Source organism: Bos javanicus, chromosome 29, assembly GCF_032452875.1.
Source record: "Bos javanicus breed banteng chromosome 29, ARS-OSU_banteng_1.0, whole genome shotgun sequence".
Taxonomy (NCBI): Eukaryota; Metazoa; Chordata; class Mammalia; order Artiodactyla; family Bovidae; genus Bos; species Bos javanicus.
Genome location: NC_083896.1, coordinates 8,652,789 through 8,666,357, shown reverse-complemented (window position 1 = coordinate 8,666,357; position 13,569 = coordinate 8,652,789). Strand labels below are relative to the sequence as shown.

The window sequence follows — 13,569 nt, the reverse complement described above, 5'->3', positions numbered from 1 at the left end:
GTCTTTTCATGGCTGCAGTCACTATCTGTAGTGATTTTAGAGCCCAGAAGAATAAAGTCTGGCACCGTTTCCACTGTTTCCCCGTCTATTTCCCATGAAGTGATGGGACCGGATGCCATGATCTTCGTTTTCTGAATGTTGAGCGTTAAGCCAACTTTTTCACTCTCCACTTTCACTTTCATCAAGAGGCTCTTTAGTTCCTCTTCACTTTCTGCCATAAGGGCGGTGTCATCTGCATATCTGAGGTGATTGATATTTCTCCTGGCAATCTTGATTCCAGCTTGTGTTTCTTCCAGTCCAGCGTTTCTCATGATGTACTCTGCATATAAGTTAAATAAACAGGGTGACAATATACAGCCTTGACGAACTCCTTTTCCCATTTGGAACCAGTCTGTTGTTCCATGTCCAGTTCTAACTGTTGCTTCCTGACCTGCATACAGATTTCTCAAGAGGCAGGTCAGGTGGTCTGGAATTCCCATCTCTTTCAGAATTTTCCACAGTTTGTTGTGATCCACACAGTCAAAGGCTTTGGCATAGTCAATAAAGCAGAAATAGATGTTTTTCTGGAACTCTCTTGCTTTTTCCATGATCCAGCGGATGTTGGCAATTTGATCTCTGGTTCGTCTGCCTTTTCTAAAACCAGCTTGAACATCAGGAAGTTCACGGTTCACGTATTGCTGAAGCCTGGCTTGGAGAAATTTGAGCATAAGGCACTATAAATATTTATCTCAAATTTGCAGGTTACTTATCATGTGATTGGTCCACATTGTGGCCCTTTACCTATTATACCTTCAATAAACTAAAGTGTCTTCTTTCTGTCCTGAAAATTGAATTTTCATAGAAAGAGCTATAAAATACCTGGGTTTTTACTTTAATTTGTAAATATATACTATTATTTCAGTATCTTCCACATAAGAGCTAACTTAAGTGGGAAAAGTTGGTTGGATTAAACAAAAGACCCTTTTTCTTTTCAGATTGCAGCAATTCTCCGGAAACGAAAATTAGACTATTATTTACACAAACTGCTCCCTGAGATCCTACAGTCTGCTTCATTTCTGACTGCTAATGGGGCCTTGTTTATGGCTTTCTTTTGCATTTTAAGGTTGGTACTCATAATAACCACTGGAGATTAATGCAAATTTCCTTTATTGAAATAGAAACAAACAGATGTTTACATAAATGTTGTTCAGTTCACTCCTTGTTTATTTTTTTCTCTCTGGGACATGGCATTTATTTATCTCAAAAAAAGCTTGTAAAACGAGGAGTTGTGACCGTTTGGCCTAACATGTGATGTAAACTTCAAATCACTGCTGTGGTTATGGAACAAAAGTGCTTTAATGCATCATGTATTTTCTGGGGCCCACTGTATTTACTGCGTTGTTAATGAGGATTTCTTAACTTTTCAGTTTTATAGATTTGAAATTCAAAGCAACTGTCCATGATATAGCTTAGGTCCATATGTAGTGAACGGACTTCAAAAGGACCATAAAATGCTTGTGTTTATCTATGAAACTCCTGGCATATCCTACTGATGAAACTTTTGGTCTTGATTCAGTGCATTATCTGTTTCACATGCTTCATGCTATATATATGCAGTTAGAATTCAGTTTTTGGTATTGTGATGTACCTAACATATTTAGTAGATATTTACTTTTTATCTTTCAAACAACGCAAACTAGTTATTTAATTTGTCAAATTGAAATACTTCACATTCTATTAATATTATGTTACCCACTTAGTATTGCCAAAGTAATTCTGCAGGTAGAAATATAATTTCCAGGTGTCTTTCATAGATTCTTTTTCCTTAAGAACAATAACATTTATAAACTTTTAAATTGTGCAGAAAATAATTGATATAATTTATACTATTGAGTAAATAAATCATGCCTTTAAATTGACCTGAATAATCTGTGCAAGAAACTCTTTATCATGTAGTCTCTGGAAAGTTTCTAATACTTGTTAAAACTCTAAAAATAGAGTTGTACGATAATTAGATTTAATAATAATAATAAATTGTTCTTGAAGCATATTTATGTTATGTGAACCCTTTGGTTAAGTTGTGAAAACATTAAATACTAATTATAAGATAACATCTATGTTCTTTCTATACCTGAGTCACTGAGTTATTTTCCTTTAATTCTTACATTCAATAATTTATTAAGCCATTTGTCGATTTTATTAGAGGGAGAACCACCTCCACTTTTCTCAGGCAGAAAGTTTCTGATGCCCATTGCAGAAATACCTATGTTATTTGTAAATTTTCTAATTTTTTAAAGCTAAGCTTCAGTTGAAAAGATAATTTTATCTGTGATTCTTGATCCTTATCTGTATATATATAGCAAATATTTTTTCCTATAATACATCATTTAGCAGTTGAGCACCATTGTTCAGATACTTTCTTATTATTTTTTTGTTTCTCCCCTTCTTAGGAATATATCGTCTTTGAAAGGAAAAAAGAATTTCCTAGTATCTCCAGACTTCTTTTTATTTTCTCTTTGAAAACCCAAGAAGTTAATGGCTATTTGTAGTGAAACACCATAGTGAGACACTTTGCAGATTCTTTCTTTCAAATGATGTATTCTAGTAAAAGAAAAGCTTTGTATACGTATATAACTAAAAGATATAAAATATTTTAGTAAGTGATGTAAGAAAAACTTATCCAGGGTTGTAGAAGCAAAAGAGAGACATTTGTTGAATATTTATCATGTGTTAAAAAATAGAAGTAGTAAAAAAAAAAAGATATAATGAACTTATACACAAAACAGAAAGAGACCCACAGACATAGAACTAACAAATTTATGAAAGGGGAAAGGTGAGGAGTAAATTAGGACTCTGGGATTAGCATATACACACTACTGTATATAAGATAGGTAACCAACAAGGGACCTACTGTGATAGCAAGGGAACTCTACTCAATATTTTGTGTTAATAATAACCTATAAGGGAAAAGAATCTGAAAAAAATATATATTTAACTGAATCACTTTGCTATACACATGAAACTAACACGCTATGGTAAATCAATTATACACCAATAAAAGCTGAAAAAAATGTAGTAGTGATAATAATAGTAATACTGGTAACAATAGCTAATGTTTTCTCAGTGTTTCCTTTGTGCCATGCATGGTGCTGGGAAGGATCCCATGTGGCCATCTTAGCAATTATGTATGAGATAGGTAATATATTTATTCCCATTTGATAGATGAGGAAACTGAGAACCTAGAGGGTTTTGCAGAGTGAACAGTATTGGGTCCAGGGAATGTCTGAATGAATATAACATTAAATGACTGCAAGGAGAGATACCTATTAGTTTGCTGTTGTAGTAGCCTGAAGAAGAGGTGGTGAGGGACTTGACTGAGGCAAAGGCAGTAGGTTGGAGAGGAATTTGAGAGATAAATTGTATATGGAAATACTTAAGTGGATGATTTCATGTATGGAAGACAGAGAAGCCAAGGATGTCTCCAAATGCCACACGTAGGTGAATAAGTAGTTGTTGATGTCATTAACCTAGGAAAAGACAAGGAAGAGCAAGTTCATGGAGCCTGGGGAGAAGAAGAATGAGCTTGGCTCTGGTCCTGTTGAATTTGATTTGCTGTGGGACACCTAGACAGAGGGTGAACTGGGAAGGGGAACTCCTGTGTGTAATAACTGCAGTGACCAACAAGAAATTTTGTTTAATCCTTCCAAATTTCAATTTCAGGAAGATACTTGGAAAATTCTACTTATGGAGTCCCGGCTTTGGTGCCGCTTTGCCAGCATCTTATGTGGCCATTCTAGTTGAGAGAAAAAGCAGGTAAAATTTTGCATATCTACGTGTTTAGTAGAACCATTCTCACCCAAATTAGAGTTTTGCTTTTGTTTTTTGCTTAGTGTTTGTTGTGGTCCAGGGAGGAGAATTATTTCCACATATATTTCTCAATCTTGCAAATATTTGATGGAAAATTTGATTTTATACTTATTAATGTTTTTAAGCCTATGAAAAAGAAGATTGACATTATACAGTAAAATACCCATTAGTCTTTGTTTACTATAAATCTAGAGCGTCCTCTAATGTGCCAAACTAAAGCATGACATGCATAAATTCCAGCTAAAGATCTTTTCTGTAACCACAATACCATTATCACACCTAAGAACATAAACAATAATTTTCTTTATTCATCTAGATTTGTAATTTGCTTTAGACTCATTACCTCTATTAAGTCAGTTATTATTTTTAAGATTTTTGTTATCAATTTGAAAATGTTCCATGTGGAATAATATGGTTTCTGCAAAATACTACAAATGTTATGTAAGTTTTTCAGTCAAATAAACTGTTGAAGTTAGACATTTGGCATAAAATAATTTTTGCCATCTCAAGAATATTTATTTTTACTGCTGAGACCTGCTTTGATTCCACCTTTATCCCAGATAATCAAGATAGTGTCATGTGTTAATCAAGACGGGGTCATCTTTCAGCTGATGAAGATATTTGTTATAATCATCGATCCTCTAGTAAGAATATAGATAGATCTTGTTATATAACTAAATATTTACCTAAACTACTTGTTATTTTTAAGTCACTAAGTCGTGTCTGACTCTCTGCGACCCTCTGAACTGTAACCCACCAGGCTCCTCTGTCCATGGGATTTCCCAGGCAAGGATACTGGAGTGGGTTGCCATTTCATTCTCCAGGGGATCTTCTTGACCCAGAGATTGAACCCAAGTTTCCTGCGTTGGCAGGTGGATTATTTTACCACTGAGCCAGCAGGGAAGCCCTAAACTACCTGAGGCCATTTTAATGCATTTTTGTAAATGTAATAATACCTAACTTTTTGTGATTCTCTGTTTGATCATGCTTTTGGATTAGTAAAATTACTAAAATCAAAGGGTTTTATAACCCCAGCAAAATCAAGTCAGTATTGCTAGGAACATGAGCTTCCCTGGTGGCTCAGTGGTAAAGAATTCTCCTGCAATGCATGAGATGCTGTGACATGGGTTTGATCCCTGGGTTGGGAAGATGCCCTGGAGGAGAAAATGGCAACCTACTCCAGTAACCTTGCCTAGGAAATCCCATGGACAGAGGAGCCTGGTGGGCTACAATCCATGGGGACACAAAAGAGTCAGACACGACTAAGAGACTAAACAAAAACATTGCTCAGGAATATAGGTTACCCCACCCAAGAGGAGAGTACAGAGTAGTCACTAAATAAGTGTGGATACTGGACCTATATTATCTGACTCGGGAGACTAGCTCTGCCACTTATTGGGTGACTTCTATGGCTTATTTCTTACCTGAAAAATGGAGATAGTGATTAAGTACTCATATAGTTGTTCAGAGAATTAAATGAGTTAGTTATGTGAAAAGTGCTTAGAAGAGTGTCTGACACATGGTAACTGTGTTGTGTTAAGTACTTTTATTATTTTCTCCCCTATAAGTAATGAGAGTATTTTTCTGGTGATTGTAACTTCTTGATCAGTTTATAAATACAAATATTGGTTTTTGGAAATATGATTTCAAAATATTCTAAAATAAGAATACTTTCCTACATAATTCTAGCACTATTATCACACATAAGAAAATTAGCAGTCATTCCCAGCTGCTGTCTTGTCCATACTGTCCTAAAATACTTCATAGCTGGCTTTTTTGAACCGAAATCTCGTCAAAGTTGATGGACAGTGTTCTGTTTCTTTATTTTCTCTTGATCTTGGTTAATCATCCATCCCACTTTTATTCTCCATGGCAGTGACTTATTGATAATGACCAAGCCAGTTATCTTGTTGTTTGTAAAATCATTTCTGATTTTGTCAGAAATTTTCCTCACAGAATTGTTTAAATGGTATTTCCTGTGAACTTGAAGTTCAGTCGAAATCTTTGATTAGATTCGAATTAAATATTCTTCGTAAGAGTTTACTTCATAGATGATACTGACGCCATCCGGAGGCCCAAACTTCTGAGTAGTTCTAAGTTTGAATATGTGATTAAAGTGGTAATCAGCAGATCTTTCCAATGAATTGTTATTGATGATGAATTAGATGAATGGATTTCCGGATATTCCATAATCTCTGCTTTGCTGGAATAAAGCTCAGTTGATCATGACATCACTAAGACATCATTATTGTGAGATGGCTACTTGTGTGTGTTATATGTTTGTGTATTCTTTATCCATTTTAGTGTCACTGTCACATTTACTTAATAAAATGTTTTATAAATTTTGTTGTTTTTCCCCTTACTCTGGTGTAATTTAAGTAGCAGTGAATTTTCTGGCCTTTGAGGATTTAGTCTGATCCTCTGTGAGCCCTCCTGGCCATGGTGACTCTTTTGGGCATGGTAGTTCTTAAGAAGTTGTTTCCTCTGTGGAAACTGGTCTGCTTAAACTCACTCAATTCTGTCTCTAACAGAAAGTTATCCATCTCTTAAAAATTTTCCATTTCCCCAAAATTATCCATTTATAAAGATTTTTATATTTATTTGCATGAAGCTCATGCAAAATAGTCCGATATGATTTGATTGAATTTTCTGTTTTCAATTGTTATTTCTCAACTCATTAATTTTGTATTATTGCTAGCTACTAATTTTGTTGATTTTGCTTTTCAATGAATCATTTATTAGTTCTGTTTTTTGGTTTTCTAATTTATTTCTTGCTGTCATTTTTTTTCCTTCCTTTTTTTTTTTGCTAATTTTCTTTCCTTTTATAATAAATATCTTTTTTGTTTGGGGCTTTATTTATTTTCATTAAGTTCTATTGATATAAGTATTTAAGGCTATGAATTTTCCTCTTTGATTATATATAGATTCTGATATGTTGTATTTACATAATCATAATTTTCTAGAAATTCTGTAATTTTAGTTTGTTTTTCTCCTTTGATATAAGAATTATTTAGTGGAGAGCTTAAAATGGAGAGGCCTCTTTGTTATTGCTGGCTCATGGTAACTGGGCTTCCCTGGTGGCTCAGACGGTAAAGCGTCTGCCTGCAATGTGGGAGACTGGGTTCGATCCCTGGGTTGGGAAGATCCCGTGGAGAAGGAAATGGCAACCCACTCCAGTATTCTTGCCTGGAAAATCCCATGGACAGAAGAGCCTTGTAGGCTACAGTCCATGGGGTTGCAAAGAGTCAGATACGACTGAGCGACTTCACTTCAGTTCATGGTAACTACGCTTCGTCATTTGAGGAACTGCCAAAGTGTTTATTATACCATTGTTCCTCCTCTCCAGCAGAGTAACGAGTCTAATTACTTCATGTTGTGACTAACACTTGTAATTATATGCTTTCTGATTATGGTTTCCCTGCTGCTGCTGCTGCTGCTGCTAAATTGCTTCAGTTGTATTCGACCCTGTGCGACCCCATAGACGGCAGCCCACCAGGCTCCCGCGTCCCTGGGATTCTCCAGGCAAGAACACTGGAGTGGGTTGCCATTTCCTTCTCCAATGCATGAAAGTGAAAAGTGGAAGTGAAGTCGCTCAGTTGTGTCTGACTCTTTGCGACCCATGGACTGCAGCCTACCAGGCTCCTCCGTCCATGGGATTTTCCAGGCAAGAGTACTGGAGTGGGGTGCCATTGCCTTCTCCGTAGAGAGTGAAGTAGTATTTAAGGTGTGGTTTAGGTTTGCATTTCCCAGATGACTATTGGTATTGAGCAACTTTTCATGTACCTACTAGCTGTTTGTAGATCTTCTTTGGAAAAATGCCTGTTTAGATCCTTTAACTGCTTTTTATTGGGTTATTTATCTTTTTATTATTAATTTGTAATCATTCTTTAGTTATTCTAAATAAAAGCCATTATGAGATATAGGACTTGTAAATACTTTCTCCCATTCAGTGCCTTGTTTTTTATATTCTTGATCATGTCATTTGAAGAACATATGTTTTAGATTTTGAGGAAGTCCAATTTATATATTTTATTCTATTCTTGTATTTTTGTGTCATATTTAAGAAGCCCATTATCAAATCTAAGGTCACAAAGATTGTCTCTATGTTTTCTTTTAAGAGTTTTATAGTTTTAATTTTCATATTTCAGTCTTTGATCCATTTTAAGTTAATTTTTGTCTGTGATGTGAGGTAGGGGCATACTGTATTTTTAGTATCGTTTTTCACATGTTGCTATACATGGAAATGTATTGAGTTTTTGAATGTGATCTTGATTCTTGGGTTCTTGTAGAATTTACTTGTTAGTTCTAATAAGTTTTTCTGTATATTCCTTGAGATTTTTTACATTGAAAATAATATTGTTGCAAATAGGGACAATTTTATTCTTTGCTTTCCAGTCTATATATCTTTTATTTCCTTTTATTGTGTTGGTACATCCTTCCCTTGTTCCTGATCTTAGGGGAAGGAATTCAGTCTTTCACCTTTACGTATGATGTTACCTGTAGGGTGTTTTTTTTAAGATACTCTTTATCAAGTTTAGGAAGTTCAGATGTATTCCTAGTTTTGTGAGAGCCTTGATCATGAATGGGTATAGCATTTTGTCAAATGTCTTTCCTGGATCCATTGATATGATCATGTGGGTTTTTGTGCTTTATTTTAGCCTGTTTCTAGCATTTTAAGAATATCAACGAGGTCAAATTGATATAGTTTATCATATCTAGGATGGGTTTTCAATCCTGGCACTATTGACTTGTTTTGGGCCAGATAATTCTTTGTTTGGGAGAGGACTGTTCTGTGTATTGTATTCATACATACCATTGGCACTCCCTTCCCCTCCCTACCAAATTGGGACAACAAATAATGTTTCCATAGGAAACATGTCCCTATGGGATCAGTTCAGTTCAGTCACTCAGTCGTGTCCGACTCTTTGCAACCCCACAGACTGCAGCACGCCAGGCCTCCCTGCCCATCACCAACTCCTGTAGCTTATTCAAACTCATGTCCATTGAGTCAGTGATGCCATCTAGCCATCTCATCCTCTGTCGTCCCCTTTTCCTCCCGCCTTCAATCTTTCCCAGCATCAGGGTCTTTTCAAATGAGTCAGTTCTTCACATCAGGTGGCCAAAGTATTGGAGTTTCAGCTTCAACATCACTCCCTCCAATGAATATTCAGGACTGATCTCCTTCAGGATGGACTGGTTGGATCTCCTTGCAGTCCAAGGGACTCTCAAGTCTTCTCCAACACCACAGTTCAAAAGCATCAGTTCTTCACTGCTCAGCCTTCTTTATAGTCCAACTCTCACATCCATACATGACTACTGGAAAAACCATACCTTTGACTAGACGGACCTTTGTTGGCAAAGTGATGTCTCTGCTTTTTAATATGCTGTCTAGGTTGGTCATAACTTTTCTTCCAAGGAGCAAGTGTCTTTTAATTTCTTGGTTGCAGTCACCATCTGCAGTGATTTTGAAGCCCAAGAAAATAAAGTCTGTCACTGTTTCCATTGTTTCCCCATCTATTTGCCATGAAGTGATGGGACTGGATGCCATGATCTTAGTTTTCTGAATATTTGAGTTTTAAGCCAACTTTTTCACTCTTCTCTTTCACTTTCATCAAGAGGCTCTTCAGTTCCTCTTCACTTTCTGCCATGAGGATGGTGTCATCTGCATATCTGAGGTTATTGATACTTCTCCCGGCAATCTTGATTCCAGCTTGTGCTTCCTCCAGCCCAGTGTTTCTCATGATGTACTCTGTATATAAGTTAAATAAGCAAGGTTACAATATACAGCCTTGAGGTACTCCTTTCCCGATTTGGAACCAGTCTGTTGTTTCATGTCCGGTTCTAACTGTTGCTTCCTGACCTGCATACAGATTTCTCAAGAGGCAAGTCAGGTAGTCTGGTATTCCTTTCTTTAAGACTTTTCCAGTTGATTGTGATCCACACAGTCAAAGGCTTTGGCATAGTCAATAAAGCAGAAGTGGATATTTTTCTGGAACTCTTTTGTTTTTTGCTGATCCAACCGATGTTGGCAATTTGATATCTGGCTCCTCTGCATTTTCTAAATCCGGCTTGAACATCTGGAAGTTCATGATTCACGTACTGTTGAAGCCTGGCTTGGAGAATTTTGAGCATTAGGTTACTAGCATGTGAGATGAGTACAATTATCCCTATGGGATAAATCCCCCCTTTGTTGAAAACTACCAACCTATATTGTTACTAAATTTTTTGTCTAGTTTTATTATTTACTGAGAGGTATTAAAATCACCCTTCTGTGTTTCTGAATTTGTCTGGTTCTTACTTTAATGCTTTCAGTTTGGTGTATACACATTTATGGTTGTCATTTCTTCAATGATAAATTGAACTTGTTATCAATATAAGATGTTTCTCTATAGCTTAGATAATTCCCTTTGCTCTGAATTGTGTTTTATTTGGTATTGCTATAACCACTCCAGCCGTGTTGTAGTGCTTGCATTGTATTGAATTTCTTTCCAGTTAATTTCAAATCCCTTAGTTTTATATTTGAAATGTGATTTTTGTGGATAGCATTGCCGGGGTCCAGCCCCGGCTGATCCAGGGTATTTGAAGCAGGGACGGCATCTGCGAGGATCAGGATACAATAGCTTCAATTAGATATTAATTAAAGATATAAAGAGTAATAGAATAAGGATAGCTCAGTAGGAAAATTCAGTGGAGAAAAGAGGCTGAGTAGCTTGGTTTACGCGGGAGACCAATAAAACTTCAAGACAAGAAGTTTGCACCACTTACGTAGGCCACAGGCATCCTTCCGTTCTCCCGAAGGACAGGAGACACTGAGGCCTCCCCAGTCAGATCTTAGAAGCCCAGGTATAATTAGTAAGCATGGTGGGTTCCGCGCTCCAGATGGAGACTCAGCCAGAGTGAGAGAGAGAGAGAGACATGGGGAGACCAGTCTTTCGAGAAACTAATCCCAATTCTTTATTTTCCAGAGTCTACTTTTATACACTGAGATGTTATGCAAAAATCACGTGGGGTCAGCAGTCCTGACTTTTGTCAAAATCAGGTGCTTCATACAAATGTGTACAGAGGTCTTAGGGGTGTTACATCATCTTCTGGCCAGGGGGCCTGCTGACAATTTATGACCCTCTCCTTGTGACAGTGGTCAGTCAACCAGGACACTTACTTCTCCAGGGGTGATTATTCTTAAAACAGATGCCACCCAAATAAAGTTACATTCCTATAGGGTGAGGGTGTAGTGGGTTTTAGTTAAGGAAAGAATTTACTTAGCCTAAGGTCTAATGTGATTTATATCAAAGGTTAATACTTATTTCTTCTATATATTCATTAATGTGTGTAAGGGCAGGGGATGTGGAGTCTTAGCAACAAACATTGGCTCAACAAATGAAAAACCCTTCACCAATACAATTTCTAATCAGCCCATTATACTTATACTAATAGTTTTCTAACTTTTCTAAGGAACCTGTTTTTAGAAGGTTTAAAGCATCTCGCGCCTCTCACGGTTGGGAGGCTGTGAGCAATCACATGTGGCCGGACAAGCCTGTCAGGCAGGCTAGAGAACCTTCAGAGGAGTTTGTAGGTTGAAACACTCCTATCACGCCCAGGAATTATTATTAACTGGAGCTCTAAGTTAACTCCTTCTCCGAAAGAGGTGGTGGGGGACAGCCCCCTGTAAAGTCAGAGGTGTAGGGGAGAGCACAAAGTAGTAAAGTAGGCAGGCTCTGGTTATGGGGGTAGATGCTCGAGAATTTCCAGGGGGACTCCTGAGGCTCGATCCTGCCTTTGCGTATGTCGAGCCTCCTTCCTCATGACCTTTGCCATGGGCGGAGTGCCTCACGCCGGCCCCCAACATAGCATGTAATTGGGTCTTAGATTTTTATTTTTTAAAAATTTTATATTTAAAAATTAAGAAGTTACTTTTTGGCCAAGCCACGTGACTTGGGGGATTGTCATTTCCCTGACTTGGTATTGAACCCAGGCCCATTGCAGTGAAAGCCAAATCCTTATCACTCAACTGCCAAGGAATTCCCTGGGTCTTGGTGTTTTAAATCTATTTTTACTAATTTTTGTCTTTTAATTAGATTAATTAGTCCATTAACATTTGGTATGTTTATTATGATGTGACTAAATTAGATCCACTGTTTCATTACTATTTTTCTTCTTTTTTTTCTTTCTCTGTTCCTTTTCCTGCATTCTTTTCCATTATTTGAATTTTTTTTTTTTTTTTTTTTGGGTAGATGGTGACACTGTGTTATTTTAAAAAGATTGTCCTCCACTCCCTTTTAAAAATGACTATATTTTAGGGGTAGAAGTTTTAGGTTCAAAGCAAAATTAAAGGGGAAGTATAATGATTTTTCATATATCCTGATCCCTACACATAGATATAATGTGCTGTGCTTAGTTGCTCAGTCATGGCCGATTCTTTATGACCCCATGGACTGTAGCCTACCGGGCTCTTCTGTCCGTGGGGATTCTCCAAGCAAGAATACTGGAGTGGGTTGTCATGCCCTCCTCCAGGGGATCTTCCTAACCCATGGTTTGAACCGAAGTCTCTCACACTGCAGGTGAATTCTTTATTGTCTGAATCACCAGGGAAGCCCAAGAATACTGGAGTGGGTAGCCTATCCCCTATAGCCTTCCTAATTATCAATATCACCCAACAGAGTGGTACGTTTGTTACAATTGATGTACCAAGATAGACATGTCATTATCAGTCCAAATCTATAATTTACATTAGGGTTCTTGGTTTTGTACATTCATGGGTTTGGACAAATGTATATGGACACATATAGACCATTATAGTATCTTGCAGAGGAATTTCACTGTCTTAAAAATTCTCTGTGTTTGCTTATTAATCCTTCTCTCCCCTCAACCCCTAGTAACCACTATTTTTTTTAACTGTGTCCATAGTTTTATCTTTTCTAGAATGTTGTGTAGTTGGAATCATATAGTATGTTGGCTTTTCACATTAACATCTTTTACTTAGTGATATGCGGTTAAGTTTCCTCCATGTCTTTTCATGGCTTGATGGGTCATTTCTTTTTGGAGCTGAATAATATTACATGGTCTGGATGTACCAGTTTATTTATCCATTGACCTACTGACAGACATCTTGATGGCTTTCAAGTTTTGGTAATCATGGATAAAGCTTCTATAAACCGTCAGGTGCAGGTTTTTATGTAGACAAAAATTTTCAACTCCTTTGGATGATTGCTAAGGGTTGTGATTGCTGGATCTTATACTAAGAGTTTGTTTAATTTTGTATGAAACTGCCTACTGTCTTCCAAACGGTCTGGGCCATTTTGTATCCTTACTATTCCTGTTGTTCCATGTCTTCACCAGCACTTAGTTTTATCTGAATTTTGACCTTCCTAATATGTGTGTGGTAGTATCTCATTGTTGTTTTAATTTGCATTTCCTTGATGATATATGTATGTTATGGGGCATTTCTTCATGCTTATTTACTTTAATCTCTATGTATATATATATTTAAAGGTTTCTTGTATTTGGCATATAATTGGGTTATGTTTTAGATCAGCTTTGACAATCTGTCTTTTAACTGTCATTCAGAGTAATTGGTGCAGTGATAAAGAATCCACCTGCCAATGCAGGAGACCCAAGAGATGTGGGTTGGATCCCTAGGTCAGGAATATCCCCTGGAGTATGAAATGGCAACCCACTCCAGAGTTCTTGCCTGGAAGATTCCATGGACAGAGGAGACAGGCAGGC

General features: G+C 37.0%; 1 protein-coding gene across 2 annotated transcripts in view; it reads left to right on the top strand.

Moving 5' to 3' along the window:
- Nucleotides 1-13,569, top strand: part of TMEM135 (transmembrane protein 135) — a 312,520-nt gene that overhangs the window by 71,571 nt on the left and 227,380 nt on the right. For both annotated transcript variants that reach the window (XM_061406022.1, XM_061406023.1), the window contains exons 2-3: nt 975-1,102; nt 3,700-3,792. In XM_061406022.1, the coding sequence (XP_061262006.1) occupies nt 975-1,102; nt 3,700-3,792 (221 nt within the window). The remainder of the gene's footprint in view (nt 1-974; nt 1,103-3,699; nt 3,793-13,569) is intronic.